This window comes from Prunus dulcis, chromosome 2 (assembly GCF_902201215.1).
Source record: "Prunus dulcis chromosome 2, ALMONDv2, whole genome shotgun sequence".
Classification (NCBI taxonomy): domain Eukaryota; kingdom Viridiplantae; phylum Streptophyta; class Magnoliopsida; order Rosales; family Rosaceae; genus Prunus; species Prunus dulcis.
Genome location: NC_047651.1, coordinates 11490083 through 11507425, shown reverse-complemented (window position 1 = coordinate 11507425; position 17343 = coordinate 11490083). Strand labels below are relative to the sequence as shown.

At 36.7% G+C, this 17343-nt stretch overlaps 2 protein-coding genes across 3 annotated transcripts; both read right to left on the bottom strand.

The window, feature by feature from the left end:
* Window positions 1-302: 302 nt before the first annotated feature.
* LOC117617829 (pentatricopeptide repeat-containing protein At1g08070, chloroplastic-like) lies at window positions 303-3327 on the bottom strand. Its single transcript, XM_034347400.1, has one exon. The coding sequence runs from the start codon at window positions 2375-2377 to the stop codon at window positions 569-571; it is 1809 nt and encodes a 602-aa protein (XP_034203291.1). The 5' UTR covers window positions 2378-3327; the 3' UTR covers window positions 303-568.
* A 316-nt stretch (window positions 3328-3643) lies between these two features.
* LOC117617828 (glucosamine inositolphosphorylceramide transferase 1-like) lies at window positions 3644-10006 on the bottom strand. 2 transcript variants are annotated; one of them, XM_034347398.1, is made up of 4 exons: window positions 9301-10006; window positions 8716-8838; window positions 5814-5981; window positions 3644-5574 (listed from the first exon to the last, which is right to left on the bottom strand). In XM_034347398.1, exons 1-4 carry the CDS (start codon window positions 9667-9669, stop codon window positions 3892-3894), a joined length of 2343 nt encoding a protein of 780 aa, XP_034203289.1. In that variant the 5' UTR covers window positions 9670-10006; the 3' UTR covers window positions 3644-3891. The 2 variants fall into 2 exon arrangements, with proteins under 2 accessions (XP_034203289.1, XP_034203290.1); XM_034347399.1 differs by lacking the exon at window positions 8716-8838 and having other exon boundaries at window positions 9301-9989.
* Between the last annotated feature and the right edge of the window lie 7337 nt (window positions 10007-17343).

Here is a 17343-nt window from a genome sequence, read left to right as displayed (position 1 = left end):
TCAGCCATTGATGCATTGTTGAACTCACATGCATTAATAGCTCAGTCTCAACGTGCGGGTGGATGACTGATGCGAGTACTCATTTATACTTAATGGTGTTTTTGGTAGAGTCATCCCCAACGGCTCACGATCCTCTTTCGCAAATTAACAAATTCCCGACAGTCTACATGCATTTTGAAAGACTTAGAAGTCGAGATCTTTGTTAAAACCGGGCAAAATAGGCAAATGTGGTCATGTACATAGAAGACAAAAGCAGCTTCTGCATGAGCAAACATAGATCATATAGTACAGTAGACTAATTAAATTTTGTGTGGATTAGGGAGTGTAGTTAATAGTTTACAAGATAATTCTTTACATAAATTACCCAGTACGTTGACAAAAATTATTAAACTTGGTTGTCTTGCTTACCTCTCGGAATATGCAACAAATCCTCAAAGAGCATGATGCTGAACCAAAAGATCAAGTTGATTATGCCAACAGATATGTGTGCAAACTACAAACCCTTTTCTTTCTCAACCCACCGGGACGATTTTCTGTTGATATGTCTCAATCATCACAACAATGTAGTTCAATGTGCCAATAGCTCATGGTTCTTTACGTGGCTCATAATCTCATCCAGCAGTTTGTATATGTCTCTACTTCTTTTATGTGATTTGTCACCCTTTTTAAATTCATGAACAACACCATCAAGTTCAATTGAACTACAACCAGGAGTTTTCTTCATGTTCTTTCCTTTCATTGCCCTTCTCAACTTCACTGCATCCTTCCATCTATTTGCAGAGGAATAAATGTTTGACATGAGCACATATGCACCATCTCTCTCTGGCTCTACCTTCAATAGTTTTTTCATTACACTTTCAGCAAGCTCTACTTTCCCATGGATCCTACAAGCTCCCAATAGGGCCCCCCAGACAAAGGCATCAGGCTCAATTGGCATGTTTTTAACAAACTCCTCTGCCTCATTAATTAACCCGGCCCGGCCTAAAAGGTCAACCATGCAGCCGTAATGCTCTGTCTGAGGTCTGAGCTTGTACGCACTTGACATATCTCTAAAATATTTCTGACCCTCTGCAACAAGTCCTCCATGACTACATGCTGCCAGGACTCCTATAAATGTCACCTCATCTGGTTCGATGCCCATTCTAGGCATCTCAGCAAATATATCCAATGCCATCTCAACTTCCCCATGCATAGCTAATCCGACAATCATGGCAGTATAGGAATATACATCTCTGTGTTTCATGCCCTGAAAAACTCTAAAGGCTTGGTCTATGCTTCCACACTTAGCATACATATCCACGAGTGCATTCCCTATAAACCCATCTGCCTCAATCCGATTTCTATCAACATAAGCATGTACCCACTCCCCCAACTCGAGCACTCCAAGATTCGCGCACGAATTCAAAACACCAACTAAAGTAACATCATCTGGCTCAAGACCTATTCTTTGCATCTCCCGGAACACATCCAATGCTTCCTTAAATTTCCCTTGATGTGCCAAACCCGATATCATTGAATTCCAAGAAACCACATTTCTCACAGGCATCTCGTTAAACACCTTATATGCAAAATCAGCATCTCCACACTTCAAGTACATATCAACCAGAGCATTTCCTATAAATACATCTCGGTAGACCCCATTATCATATATGTATTCATTTATCTTCCTCCCCAAGCTCAAGTCTCCCAATTTAGAGCAAGCAGAGAGGACAATGACCAATGTCATCTCATCTGCCATCATTTTGGCATCACACATATCAAAGAATGCTTCCACGCCTTCTCTGGGCAACCCCATTTTAACATAACCCTGAATAAGCGTAGTCCATGACACCAAGTCTCGTTGAGGACCTTCATCAAACAAGTTGCGGACACAATTTATAACCCCACAAACAGCATAGAGCCTCATAAGAGTGTTCTTCACATACACATTGGACAAAACAAGCCCTGTCTTGATAGCATAGGTGTGCATTTGCTGGCCTTCTCTCAGCGCACGTGACTGCGCGCATGCCTTGAGAACAGAGGGCACAGTGTAGTTATCAGGAAGGAGGCCATTGACAAGCATATGTTTGAGTAATTCCAACACCTGAAGAAGCAAGCTTGCCTTGTTGTTGGGGTTTGAAGGGAGGCCTTGGATGATGGCATTGTAGAGGCTGAGGCAGAGGTCTGGCTTTTCCAAGTGGTTTAAGAAGGAGAGAATGTGAGTGAAGTTTTTTTCAGTTGAAGAAGTGAGTTTTGGATATATGAGGTGTTGGGTTGGGAGAGGGAGAGGCCTTGTTTTGATGATAAATGCATGGAATTTTTTGAGCTGTGTTGTGCTTACTGATTTGCATGATTTCAGTCTGCCAAAAGCTTGAACCCATAATTCTTGGGAGTTCATGTATTCTTGAGAGTGAAATTGGCGAACTAGCAAGGTGGAGGCAGAAGACTAGTCAATTTTCTCTTTTGGGTTTTTTAGTTTGTTTTTCTGTCAACTATTTAGACTCTTCAAACTAAAGGTCTGGGGTCCATTTCAAATTCACAAATCATCTTCAAAAGGTGAATACAAAATTGGGTTCATCATTTCTTTGTAAATACAGTGAACTAGACCCCGTTGGTGAAAAATTAGCAAAGTTAAAACAAATAAAATCTATGTTCAAGGGAGAGGCTAAGCCCCCGCAGTTAGCTTGCATAAGTAGAGTTGTGCTTATGTCCATCCAAATATCCGCTGTTGTAGGCATCCTCTGATGTTAGAGTCAAGTCGTTCATTGTAACTTTGACAATTAGCTTTAACGGTGTGAAGTTTGCAGTCGTGAAATCTTGCTCCTGCCCAAATTCTCTTTTTTCGCTTACTCGCGCTGCTTGGAGCTGGAAGGATCCTCGTGAAGTTTCAAAGTCTTCTCTCTGCGAGATTCAGCTTGAGCCGGTAGATCTTTGAGACAAGAAACCTCTTCCTTCAGGCGAAGCTCCTCTGTAGAGTCGCAAGCATCTTGAGCTTGAAGACGGACCTGCAAATTCCAGGTATGCTAGCTCCTGATGATCTCTCTGTTGGGACCGGAAAAGAAAAATCAAAACCCTCTGGAAATGGGGAGAAGTGAAGTGTCAACAGCTGTAGTTTGAGAACTAAAGGAGCCTTCAGCCTCTATAAATTAAGCGACCATGACCGGGCAAAACCCAAACCTTCATCAAACAAGAAAACCATTTCTTGAGCTGTTGTAAACACAGTCATGCAAAATTCCAAGTCTCCCTCCATACTCTCTATTCAACCACCACATTCCAAGCCTTAATCACGAAAAAGCTCTCAGCTTTTAAGCTTGCTTAACTTCTGTTATTGAGTTTGCAATTTCTGTTTCAAGCTTAGGTCAACGATTTTAACTGAGAAACTTCCTTAAGAATATTAGCTTACTTATAAACTACAGAACATTGAAATTTTAAAAAAAAATTTCTTTAATCAACCGCTAAGGGGTTTTTTTGAACTTGGACCTCTTCCAACATTAGGGGAAGAAAAACTAAATGAGAGCTAGGTTATATTTCATTTATATTTCATAACATTATTACAATCATAATAGATCATATCTTATGCATGATTCAGTCTGGGGATATAATAACATACCACATTTTTGGCAATAAAATTCACAATTTCCATGTTGCGTCCAAAATCAAGAGGAATAGAAACTTAAGCCACATCAATTTCCACCAACACATAAGAAATACCAAAAAAATAACAATGTACAATGTACATCTTACTGATCAAAATTCAAATATATTGAAAAACTAAATTCCCCGACAGGAAATTCACAGGGGCCTAGGGAGGGAAAGGAGTATAAAAAGAAATTACTAAAAGTTCACTAAAGAAAGAGAGAAGGATTAACAAATTCAGGAGTTGATAAGCGACTAGCTACTCTACCTGCCTGGCTATACATCCCAACCATCCTTCCGGCCATCAAATTCCCACTTGCGCCCAGTCAAACTTCCATACATCTCAGAAAACTTCAGGAGGCAGTTGCTCCTTATATGGTAGTGAACTCGTGTATTTCGGCTGATTGCAGCACCAGATAACTTGGACGTATCGATTGCCCACGCTGGCCTCACATACTCCACGGTCTTAGACAAGCTTGCATTTGCATACAAGTAATTCATCAGCACGTCCTCACAGTTGAAATACTTGTCCACCACTTCCCTAGCTTGGCGGGCTTCTTCACCCCAATACCTTTCGAAAGCTACTTGACTATCAAGGAAAGCTGCCCCTGTGAGAATCATGTTGTAACCTTTATGAGTCCGGGCAAATTTCTCACCTCTATACTTCAATGGGCTTCCATCAATTAGCCGGGGGTAGAAACCCACAATACGATCTGGGTGTTGACGCCATATCCTGAATCCCCGCTCAATATCATTGCAAGTCATCATAATGTCGTCATCAAGCTCCAGAACAGCTCGTGTCTTTATCAAAGAATCCATCTTGAACCGATTATTAAGTGAGTTTTGTTTCTCTACTCTGATCCTAACTGGCACTGTGGAGTCAAAATCACTTACTTTAGGAGGTATTCCCTTGTTCCACACCACAACGATTTCTCGCACTGAGGAACATCTAGAATAGTGTTTAACATACATTTTCAAATTCCAAAGACGAGCATCATAGGTCATTGTTAATAAGGTGAACTCTGAGTAGTGACCTTTCAATGGGTAAGCTTCTTCTGCACCGCTGCCACCATATATATATTTAACCCCAGTGCACATAGCTGCGACTCCACACGCCAAAAGTATAGCAAGAACCAGTCTTCCAGCACAGGTATTAGGTTTAATCCGACCTCTGAAGAATGAAACTTCTCTGTTCAAGCGGCTGCAAAACCGTCTCACTTTCGAAGAAAACAAATGTGACCTTTCCCAGGCCAAGAATGCATCACTCCTCTTACCCGAGTTGTAAGTGCACCAATTGAGGGGAATTAGGCACTTCACAGCTCCAAGTAGTACTCCCAGTAATATAACGAGTACAGCAACAATCGCAACTGAAGCACTGCCAAGAATAAACCTCCGAACTGAATCTCCAGAAGGTACCCGGTCTCCATCCATCACTCCAATCCACTCACCAGTATTCAGCTGCTGCACATCAAGATGATGATGGCGAGCACCATTCCAAGCATTGCGCCCCTTACTTGGCTCTATTAAGCCTAAGGAGACTTCAACTTCTTTGTATTCGTCTTTGGTAAGAACTTCCACCTTAAAGGTGCGCACTCTTCTACCATATGTTTCAGCACAGTCTTGACCAAAACGATAAAGATTCCCATTGTAGAAAAATGGTCTGCCTCCATTTCGAGCCCCAAAGCTCTTATCAACATTATATACAGGGTTCTTTTTGTGTGGTTTCCAAGGACCAAGAGGTGAGCTGCTATACCAGATTTCCAACTGTCCATTTTTTCTGGTACCAAATCCACTGTGATCTGAACCAAAAAGCCAATAAGCTCCATTATAATTGATTATGAAGGAATCAACAAGAGGCTTTTTCATGATCACTTTTTCCAGAGTCCATTGCATTGGAAAATTGAGTGCTCGGTACAGACGAAGCTCTCCTTTCATACTGCTCTCAGGCATCATATATATCTGTAAGAAAGAAGAAGAAAGAAGTTATGCAATAGATATAAAATTTACCCTCGAAAATTAGATTATCCGTGGTTTTTTGTGTCTGCAATCAACCCATACATGTGTCCCCGAATGCTGCAACTTGACCAAAGATGCATGAAAAATTGTGCAGAAATATTTTTTATGTTTCTTTGCTTCCATTCGCCCTGGTGATGGAATCAATTGGGTTGGTGTGCATGCAAAAAGAAATTGGATCTTACTTGGCCAAGGTAGTTGAAGACATACGGATAAGAGAGATGCCACTCTTCATCCAAGGCAATGCCCAATTGCTGCCATGTTGCTCCCTTATCGGTACTTTTTGAAACCCCTATATCTCCTTGCATGGTGATTGAATTCTTGGTTTCATAGAACAAGTAAAAAATATCTCCCTGAAATGAGACGCCAAAATATTGAATCATGTGATCAAGTAGTTTTAAGCAAAACCACAACAGTTGACACGTTAAGACATTACAGGAATATTGCCAATATCATATTGGAATATACAATCGCAAGTAAAAATCTCCCTGAAACAAGAAGCCGAAATATTGGATAGTGTCATCAAGTAATTCTAAGCCACAACATTTAGCACGTTAAGACATGCAGTGCGAAGATATTGGAATATACATCTGCAAAGTAAACACTCATTCAAAGGGCACGCATACACAAGTACACAAACGCACGGAGAGCCAATGGCAGTGCTAACAGTCTCCAAAATGCCCATCACCTGGGAGAATTGTAGTCCGGTTGAATAAAGACACAACATTTCATATCTCTGGAAAATGATTTCTGGATTTTCTTGTGTTTACAACCTGGTAAACAACTAGGTCGACAGAAAATCACTTCATGGCCAACAGGAAAAATTGTTAAAAACTCATTAAATAACTGATGCAGGACAGCACAGTGATGGGTGTCTGGGTATAGTTATGGTGGCCTTAGGATGATACAAATTTGTAGAGATAGAAAGTGACTGACATTGACCGCCCTACCGCAATCCAACCGCCCCCACTACTATAATTCCTGTCTTTATTGTCAATTTCTAACCAACTTCCCAAATAAAATATAGTCATTTTCAATTTATTAAATAATAGAGTGACTATTTCCCGAAGGAAATCATTTTTCTTGGAAAATATTTCCCTCCAAATCAAGTGGAGCCTCGGTACAATCAAGTAGAAACATCTACTGATATTGGTTGTCCCTTTCATGACAACTGCATTCTATGTAATAAAAATATCAATAACATGATAATTCCAGCAATGTTTTCAACTAGTGGTGGACCCGGGCTAAGCACTATCAGAATACACACAGGGCCTTATATTATCAAGTTCCTGGAATGTATCTATATCCAAAATGGTCCAGCAACCAGAAAAGTTCGGTGATACCACTATCAAAACAATCTATTGATAAAAAAACAAAGTCAAGTTTTCACCACAGGAATCCAGAGAAGAAAAGGAATACCATGTCAGCAACAGAGAAGGACTCTCCCACTAGCTATGAGTATTTATCAAAATCATGCCTTGTTAGAGAAAGACGAACCAACCAAACATAATAATGGCACAACATCAAATGGTGCATGAATGAAGTTTGACACTAAATCATGCACTTAATATCCTACACAGGAGATTTGACCCAAAAACAATTCCTACACAGGAGAGCATCATAAAATGAAATATATCTCCTCTACTACAACTGTCCAACAAACACATATAAACCATATATAGTCAACAAATTTAGAGAAATAAGAACTTTAAGCTTGACCTTGATAGTAGCAATCAACTAGCATTTTACAAAGGATAACAAGAACCAATGTATAAAAAGAGAAAATAAAAAAGAATGAGAAGAGAAAACATATTCGCCTCAAATGCAAAACAAAAATGACATGGCCTACAACACACCAGCAGTTCGGAATCAGAGATGACAAAGAATTTCAGTGCTTTCAGAAGAATAAATGATAAGAGAAACTATCATTCTGCAAGAAGTGCCTATGACACAAGCTTACAGAAGGACAAATGATAGCATAAATCTAGCCAGCATCCAACAACAGGGTGTTTTGAACAAGAGCAATGATATTCACAAAGTACAATAAGATTGCCACCAACGAGCAATGAAAAAGGGGTTATGCATATTGCATAGACACTGACACTAAGCGCATAAAGATGATTTCTGCAGACAAGTAATCCAAATGTAAAAAGACAGCCACTTCTAGTACAGAGAATCACTACAGCTGAAGTTTGAACATGCGGAAGGTTTACTGCATCCATTATGGTTAATGCTTAAAGTGAGAATAGCCATAAGAATCAGATTATTGCAAGGTAAAACAATTTCTCAAAATTTTATAAATTATAAGGTACAAGGAAATAACACTCACTAATTCACCCTCATCGTCGTGTCCATGCTTTCCAGATTCATATACACTACATATTATCAGTGTCATCCTACTGAACCATTAATACAAGTGATCCTTTCTCAACCTAGAACCAAAAAATATATATATCTTTTCAATTACTAACAGCCATGCACATAAATTGGAATGCTATAAACCTTTCCAATTTCTATGTTGGCATACAAAATTAGAAGACCATCAGCGTCCGTCAGAACAATGAGGTAAGGCATAACTCAAACTAATCCTGATTGCCTCTGTCACCAACATTTCCTTCAGCGATGTTACTGCTAATGATCAATTCAAAGTATTACCTAACGATTGAAACTTCGGATAACATCAGTACTGCCATCATTATGCTATTCTCACCCACTTGCTTAAATTCACTTAAACTTGTTACCACTGTTGCTAATAAGAACAGAAAAGTATAATTGAAATCTTCAAACTTAAGTGTATCAAATACCAAGTCCAGCCCTTTACCTCCCACTCCAAGGAAACATGATAATATCCTACCATCTCCCCTTGAGATTTAAGCATGAAACCATGTAGTCCTCAAGGTTTATCAGAAACATGGCCATAAATACTCTGCTATTGCAATTCACTCAGGGTTATAAACGTACAAGCCATGAAATTTCAAGTGCCTTTGCTATAGTACATTAAATTGGTCCTTCGAATATTGACATGCAATCAATTAGATTAAAGAACTGTAAAAACTAAGAAATTTGAATAGGGACCAGAGCAATTACCTGGACATAAAGGAAAGGATCAGCAACAAAATTACTTGGAAAACCAGCATCAGAAACTGAAGCACAAGTCACAACTGGGTTGGCCACTGGCCAAGCCGCAGTTTTGTCCCTCCATACATTCATCTACACCGAATTCCAAACCATTTTCAAAATTCAAAATCACCCCAAATCCATAATTTAACAGATACACTACCCAGCTCACAAATTATTTTTTTTTTCTTTTTTTGAAAAAGGAATTAAAACCCAAAATAAAAAAGTAACCAAACAATAAAAGAACAACCCATAGAAGAAAAACTTAAGTTAACCAGCGCAGTTTGCTTGAAGAAAAACTTTTCCTCCAAGAAAACAAAAGAAAATTATAATAATTTACTGTGGAAAAACCACACTTCAGCAAAGCCAATTTCATCCCGAACATGTCAAATCAAAACAAACCTAATTGAAAAATCCTAGGCAAACCCACCATAACCCAAAAACTAAACTTAAACAAAAAACAAAAAATTCGAAAAATACCCATATTAGAAAAACACAAAACACACACACCCAGACAGTAAAAAATTACAAAATTAAAGAAATTAAGAATCTTACAGCTTCAATGGGTTTGAGGGAAAAAGGAGAGTCACCGAAGAAAACACCAACAGACCAGGAACCTTCATTGTCTTCCTGACAACCAAGCATGGAGGAAGACGACAAGGCCGTACGAGCATAATAGGGCGTGAAAGCGAACCAGACGTAGAGCGTGGCCACTGATCCGAACAACACGAAGCAGCCCAAGAAGAAAACGAACCCCGAGGACATTAAACACCTCCATCTACACCTACACTTGAGGCTCACGTTGCAGCAGCTGTTATTGCTTGTACCATTGGTACAACCACCCACAGCACCGCCGCCGCACCCGCCGACAACACTACCACCGGAACCACCACCGCAACCGCTCCCCGCCGGACTCGAACCCATTTATTTTTCAAAAAAAGAAAACCCCACCACCAAACGCCGACGTGTCACCGCCGCAGAAACGACGCCGTAATCACCGCCACCGGCATTTTTGTTTAATTGATTTGATAATTAAGCGCTTCTTTTTTTCGGATTTTTGCCGTATAGGTTTGGAAAAAAGAGAAAAAAAGGTGACGGAGCGAGAGAGGTTTGAGTTGTGCTCTTATAGAGAAAGCTTACGAAGAAATTTAAGGAAAAAATATGAGTACATGGAAAATGTATATGACAATATCTATATAGAGTGGTCCGCCGATCAAGCCTTATAAGAGAACCAGAGTGCTCCTATGATATCTCACTTTACTCATTCTTTTGTTTTTTTACCTTTATATGTTTTTATTTTTTCAGTACAAGCGATAGTCTAAATTATAATTTGGAGGTTTTTCACACGCATACAACCAAGATGTCATAAAATGTCACGGGTGTTCGAATTCAGGACTTTTTCTAAGGAAATAATTACTTCAAACTACTACACTAGTGAATTATTTACGGTTTTTCAGTTTTTTAGAGCTCATTAAAGGAAGAATACTTTAATAAATTTATCCTGGCACAATCCAAAGAGTACAATTTCGGTTCTCATCTTCTCCTGCACAAAAAATAAAAATAAAAATAAAGAAGGGAAAAAAAACAATATTTTTTTTCAAATAGTATAATTCTTCTTCTTCTTCTTTTTTTGGGTATAAATATATTCAATATTTACACGTGGATATGTTGTGTTGTGGGGTAGCACAAGAAGATTGAAGTCAGTCCTCCAAGTTAGCGTTTTGTCAAATTAATTTGAGGAAAACCTTGATTGGATCTTAATTGCAACCATTTTTTGATAAAATAGCGATAGTATTTTATTGATAAGATAAACAAAAATAAATACAAAGCAACTAAGGTGCTAAGTATAGATACAACTTCTCCAGTGATCAAATGCAACAACAAGTTGAATTGATTTGGAGAGAATCCGCACAACCCAAAAAATAATTAAAGTCCCCAAATCAGTAATCAAAAGCACATGTACTCAAACATTCAATAAAGATTTTTCACATGATGGTAAAAACAACAGATCCGTAACCAAAGCCAAAAGGAAATAAAATATCCTATACAAAAAACAAACCATATCAAACTCCTAAAGAGTTCATATGAATTATTAAACTAAAACAAACTAAGAAACAAGACCACTGTGCACATCCTCTTGGGCAACTTGAAAAGAGCCATATCGCCATACCGGCTAAACTCATAATGTTACACAAGCTAAACCCGAACTCGGCGCAACCCGCCATCATCCACGCTTCGTAGCTCCAAATCTACAACTGGAGACAAATCATTGCATGTGCAGGCCAAAAAAAAATACTACTATATCATGGTGGCAACAACGTTTCACGGCGACAGCTTTTGCATCACAAAACAAAATATTAAAAAATTTAAATAAATAAAAAAACAAAACAAAGAATCATAGGGAAAATGAATGGAAGGAGAGTAATTGAGGATGACTAATGATTACCAACAACCATAATAACACTCCCTCATTACGAAGTCCTAGTCTTGAAATACCGTAATTTGTCCCTACCGTAAAATATCATAATATTTCATTTATACAAGGGTCATTTTCACAAGTGATCCTGAGATTTATGAAATTATCATATTTGATTTTTTTTTTTATATTTTTAGCGTTATAGATTTGGTACTCAAGATTACCTCGCGTGCATCAAATTTATCCCTACCATAGCATTCTGTAAGAAATTCAGCTAATAGTAATGAAGCAATAGATTTCTTAACTTGTAAGACTTAGAGCTTCAAGGATAGAAGGGCCATTTCGTAGTCATGGACTCACAATATATTAGTCAAAGTCGACGTCACTTTTCCTTTGTTTTGGAAGTGCACAAAATTCGGTACAATAATATGTCAGGTAAGTTTTTTCAGGGGAAGAGTCACTTTAAAGGGTTTTGAAAGAATTTCTAACGTGTCTTTGAATTGTTCGAATTTAAAATTATTTGATTAAAAATTGACACAATTAAAACTATGGGAACTAAAGTGATAAAATCGGCAAATTACAAGAACCAAAAATGACCGTTTACATTTTTTTTATTTTCAATTATTAGTTGCAAAATTTTGAACAAACATTAACATTGTTTGGACTTGCGACATGTTTGCGCCAAAACTATGCACTCTGTAGACATATGGTTTTTTATTATACAAACATATAGAATGAAAACTGAAATTCATGAATCAAAATAAAAAGAATATCCTCAGAAAGAAGGAGATCATCCAGCTAGGAGCCTCCTCATTCCAAGATAGAATAAATTCGATACAATTGAGGAGCATATAGCAATAAAGAAAAGAAAAAATATTTGGTCCACAATCCACATAACGTAATTCAAATTGAATTTCTTAACCATATACGATGTACTTACCAATGCAATGTTGAATACATCGTGGGGAGGTGTTAAATGGGAACATCTTATTTGTCTTATTAAAAATAAAAATAAAAAAACTATCACCTTTGAAATTATATTATTTATTCATGAAGAGAAGAACCTTCGTTTTCTTCTGGGCTAAGAGAATAAGGTACATTATGGGGAGGGCTTTGTTTGGGAAGGCATATATATTCAAAATTTGAGGGCTGTTTTTGTTTACCCATTGGAAAGAGAAACCAAGTGGGGATTTTGAAAAAGAAAAAGAAAAGGGATAAGGAAAGGAATTGATGATGGACTCAGCTTTCTTGACCTTGACTTTGTCAACCCTAGTTCAAATCAAATTGTATACTTCAGCACCTCCAAAGACGTTATAATTTAATCCAATTTGCAGTTTTATATAGAAGACTTGCTACAATGCTAATCGGCAGTTACAACTATCTTCTCTTTGGACATGAAATTTGATAACAATTTGGCTTCTAGAAACTCATATTAGGGTATTTATAAAAACTAATTTTACAACGGGTCTATACAGTCACAACAAAGCTACACACTATTATGAGGTTATATTTGTCACAAATATATATCGTCATCGCTATCTATGTGAATCGAACCCGAAACTTTCAATTGAGTTAAGGCAAATACCACTAGACCAAAAGTTAGTTTGTTATGACCATTTTCTAATTTGCTTTATTTTTTGTTCTTTCGTCTCAAGATCCTACTTTTAAAATTATAGGACGAGGATAAAATACCAAAATCTTACATATACTTTAACTACATAAATTAAAAATTTTAACTTATATCCATAAATCTCCTTGAAAATGATGTTGGAAAAGCCACAAATTTGATAAAAGAAACATTGATAAGGACAAATGGAATATGGATGAATGATGTAGAGAACAAAGATGAACCCATATGCTTAGTGGATAATGCTTTTATTGATTGCGCGCAGGCCTTCATTTGAATTTGCGCATAAAGCTTGAGGGCAGTTTGAAATTGGTTTCGTTAGACTTAGAGCACTTCGTTTATACCAAAACAAGTTTGACCCTTTCATGAACAAACCAATAGTAAACCAAAAACAGAGAGAAAAAGTTCGAATAATATTATATTTTACACACCAAGGCGGAGCCAGAAACATAGATCATGGCGAATAGTATATAAAAATTTGAAATCAGTTATTTTTGTCTTTTATAAGCACTCCTTTTTTAAAAAATTTAAATTTTATTTTAGAATTAAAAAAAATAATGGGTAGTTGTGTTCCATAAAAACAAGATTCAGTATCTGATTTTTCTTTTAATTTTAATTTTTTAATATAAAAAAGTGTGAATTTACCATATTATCCTCATTTAATTAATAATTTTAATTCTTAATGTTTGGATTAACTAAGGGCATTTTCTGGTATTTTGAATATTTCATCATTCTCTACATTTTTCTTCATATATACTAGCCCCTTGCCAATTGGTTTTCTCTTTTATTTTTTATTTTATTTTTAGAATTAAGAAAAGATAACATGGGTAGTTATGTTCCATAAAAGTAGGACCTATTATCTGATTTGTTTTAATAAAAAAAAAGTGAATTTACCAGATTATCCTAATTTAATTAATAATTTCAATTCTTAATATTTGAATTAACCAAGGGCATTTTTTGGCATTTTGAATGTTTCACCATTCTCTACCTTTTGCTTTATATATATAGATAAATATAATGTTTTTTTTTTTGTCCTTCATGAAAAAAGAGCTTATATGTATGTGTATACATATACGTATTTGTACATACAGTGGCAGACGCACGTTGGAACAAGAGGGGTCCGACGACCCCTTGGAAGGCTGAAAAATTGGTAAGGGACTCCATGAAAGCCCCCTTGGACAGCTGCTGGACGACCCCTGGTATGCACACCAACTGCTCGATGAAAGTCCCAGGCCATTTTTTCTTCTGTTGTGTAGCTGCGCTGTGCCTTCCACGCGTGAGCTGCGCATCCTTTTTTTTTTTTAATTTTAAAAATGAGCCTTGCCAAACGACGTCGTTTGGTCCAAGGCTCAGTCAATTTTTTTTAAATTGACCTGGCTTCAAAACGACGTCGTTTTGGGCCAGGGTTAAAAAAAGAAAAAAAAAATTACAGGATCACTTACCCGAATGCACAGCACCTCCAAACCCTTCATTCCCAATTTCACAGCTCTTCCCACCCTCTCAAACCCTAACCTCTCCCAATCTCCCAACCCACCCTTCATTCCCAATCTCCCAACCCTTATAGTGATAATATATATTGTTGATATTGATATTTTTTTATGTAATGAAATTTATGTATATGAATCATATTGATGGATAATGTAGATTGATTGAGTTTATGCTTGATTGATAATGTGAATTGATTGATTATTTTGAATATTGATTGGACAATTGCATAAGGGAAAAATTCCCTGATGTCGCTGAAACTTTCATTGGCAAGTATTGGTATATTGAATATTGATTGATATGGGTTTAGGGAGTATATTGAATATTGAGAGTGGATTATTGAAATTTTCATATTCATATGATAATTTGGATAAAAATTAATGATTGATTGAATTAATTGATTTGTAGATTTATGGAATGAATCTTTAAAAGAAAATTATGTACGGATAGTCCTTCTTAGCCTAATTCGGGTAATTCAAATGCAAGACCAATTGAAGTAGATGAGATATTAGCTAATTTTCAGGCAGACCTTGAACTAAGAACTCGAATGACAGATTATAGTACTATCTTTCTATCTTTTTAGCATTATTTTCTTTGTAGAAAAATTTCGGAACTTTACACTAAGCCCCCCTTGACCACATAATCCTGGATCCGCCACTGCGTACATATGTAATGATTTGGGATTGTATATGAAGTTTAATTCCTTCCCAAAAATGTACAATGTACTTTGCATCCCAAGCAAATTTAATCAAAATTGTATCTCATAATATCTCCAGATTTTTCTCCATTTGGCATGCAAAACAGTGATTGCCTTGAAATCTTCTAAATCGCGTACTTTGTCCATAAATTGACAAAAAAAAGAAAAAGAAAATTTGGATACAAACACTCACATATGACTGGATCTAATATTAAATGCATTCTCGATCCTTGTCAAGTTTGTCATGTACGTCATGGTTGATCCCCCGGCGATCGAGATACCTCCACTCTTCATGATGACGGCATGGGACGGACAAGCTTTCTTCCCTAAGTTGAGGTTATCTACTCTCCCAATCGAAGTCCTTTGTTGACCACACATAATCACCTGTCAACAATATTGTATCATGTTTAATAATATACCCTATTGTAATTATCTATCCCCATTGTTTTAACATATATCCTAATATTACAATCTATCTATCTAGGAGGATTCTGATAGTTTTTGAATTTTTAAGAAACCCTAGGTTGGATGGTCACAAACTGCATTAGACATGGAGTAGACGTTCTAAATCATCAAATTTATACCCACATTCTTGTTTTTGTTAATATTTTAATCCTATTCTGAGCTGACGTGCCATGAGAGTGTCGCGTGTGGCATTGATTGAAGATTCCACGTCAGTCATTACCAAAAAATTAAAAAAAAACTCGTTTTTGTTTTTGTTTTTGTTTTTAGAGCACTTCCACCCCTAGTAAAAGGGAGTTTAGGCTCGAAAAACAACCCTCACAAAGGAAAAGTTGTCATGACAATAAGTGGGCCCACCAACCTGGGCAAGCTCGAAGGCAAGACTTGCCTAGGTTGCTGCTTAGGCATGCTAACGTCAGCGGTCAATTTAAATTGCAAAAAAATTCAGAATTTTTTTTCCTATAAATACCTAGCCATGTTCTTCACTTCCCACATCAAAATCCATACAAATTCATCTCCTTATATCTCATGTAAATAGTGATTGCCCTTAGAAGCCATCGGTGAGAATGTATAAAAAAAAATTGCTATGATTGTCACTATTCACATGGATAATGTTTGCCCAAAAAAATTCAGAATTTTTTTTTCCTATAAATACCTAGCCATGTTCTTCACTTCCCACATCAAAATCCATACAAATTCATCTCCTCATATCTCATGTAAATAGTGGTTGCCCTTGGAAGCCATCTGTGAGAATGTATAAAAAAAAATTGCTATAATTGTCACTATTCACATGAATAATGTTTGCCCTTACTTGCTCTTCCCCTTTACCATAGTAAAATGTTAAGGCATTTTTCCATTTTCTACAATTTTATCTCTAAGTAACCTTTATAAATAAAGAAAACGGTTAAAAAAATGGACGGGCATATTTCAAATCCAAATGACTGTTCACATGTGCAGCCTCACCTAAGAAAGTTTGCACACAATTATTTTGTGCAGAAACAATCGAATTCTATAAACATTTTATTACAGAGTGGTCGTGTCCTACATTTTATTGCCTTAAAAGCTGTTATTCATCAAGGTGGGTCAAGAACTTTGTCGTTTTTGTTTTGTTCTCAAGGAACTACTTTGTCGATTGGAAGGTTTGGCATTGAATTTGATATACACAAGAAGGGAAGGTGAAACATGGAAAATGTTCGCATATATACGATAAGGTTGATGTTAGAGAGATCACATTGTAGATATTCGTAACAAGTTGGAGAGCTTTTAGATCCTACCCTAAGACGCCGATTGAAATTCAATAATAATAAAAAAAGTTAAAAAAATTTTAGACTAGATTCAGAGAAGAATTGACTATTCAACCTTATAAACTGATTACCGTGATTTATAAATATGATCTTTCTAGCATTTTCTATCTGATAATATTTGCAAAGTTGGGAGCACCGGTCCCTGAATAAAAAATGGATAAAGTCTATAGAAAAAAAAAAGATTTAAAAATTAAAAATTAAAAAGAAAATTTTTTTTTTTTTAAAAGTCACTTTTGTGACCATTTTATTTGTTTTTCTCTCACCTTGGAAGTAGAGTGTGTGTGGAAGTAGATCGTGACTTGGTGCAAATGATCCAAATGCTCAGAGGTGAGCGTCACGTAGAAGTTACGATGGAAGTTATTGTTTTTGACATCAAGATGCTTGCTAGTAAGCTACAATAGGTCGTTTTTGATGTCAAGATGCTTGCTAGTAAGCTACAACATGTCGTTTTTATAGCTACTTCCGTCAATGTAATAAGGCAACGCATGAGGTTGCGGTCTTTTTGCCTAGAGGAGGTGTAAGCACGTTTGGGACCAAGTGTGGCCTGAGTGGATTTTTAATATTTTGGCTAGATGTAAACCTTTCAATTCATCTTGAATAAAACACT

Bases quoted from the DNA above. Each gene is read 5' to 3' on its own strand.
- LOC117617829 (XM_034347400.1), bottom strand. From the start codon at position 2,377: ATGAACTCCCAAGAATTATGGGTTCAAGCTTTTGGCAGACTGAAATCA.
- LOC117617828 (XM_034347398.1), bottom strand. From the start codon at position 9,669: ATGGGTTCGAGTCCGGCGGGGAGCGGTTGCGGTGGTGGTTCCGGTGGT. The intron at 8,839-9,300 runs GTAAGATTCTTA...AATTCGGTGTAG, and splicing joins CCCTCAAACCCATTGAAGCT to ATGAATGTATGGAGGGACAA. The intron at 5,575-5,813 runs GTAAGATCCAAT...TCTTTCTTACAG, and splicing joins TCTTCAACTACCTTGGCCAA to ATATATATGATGCCTGAGAG.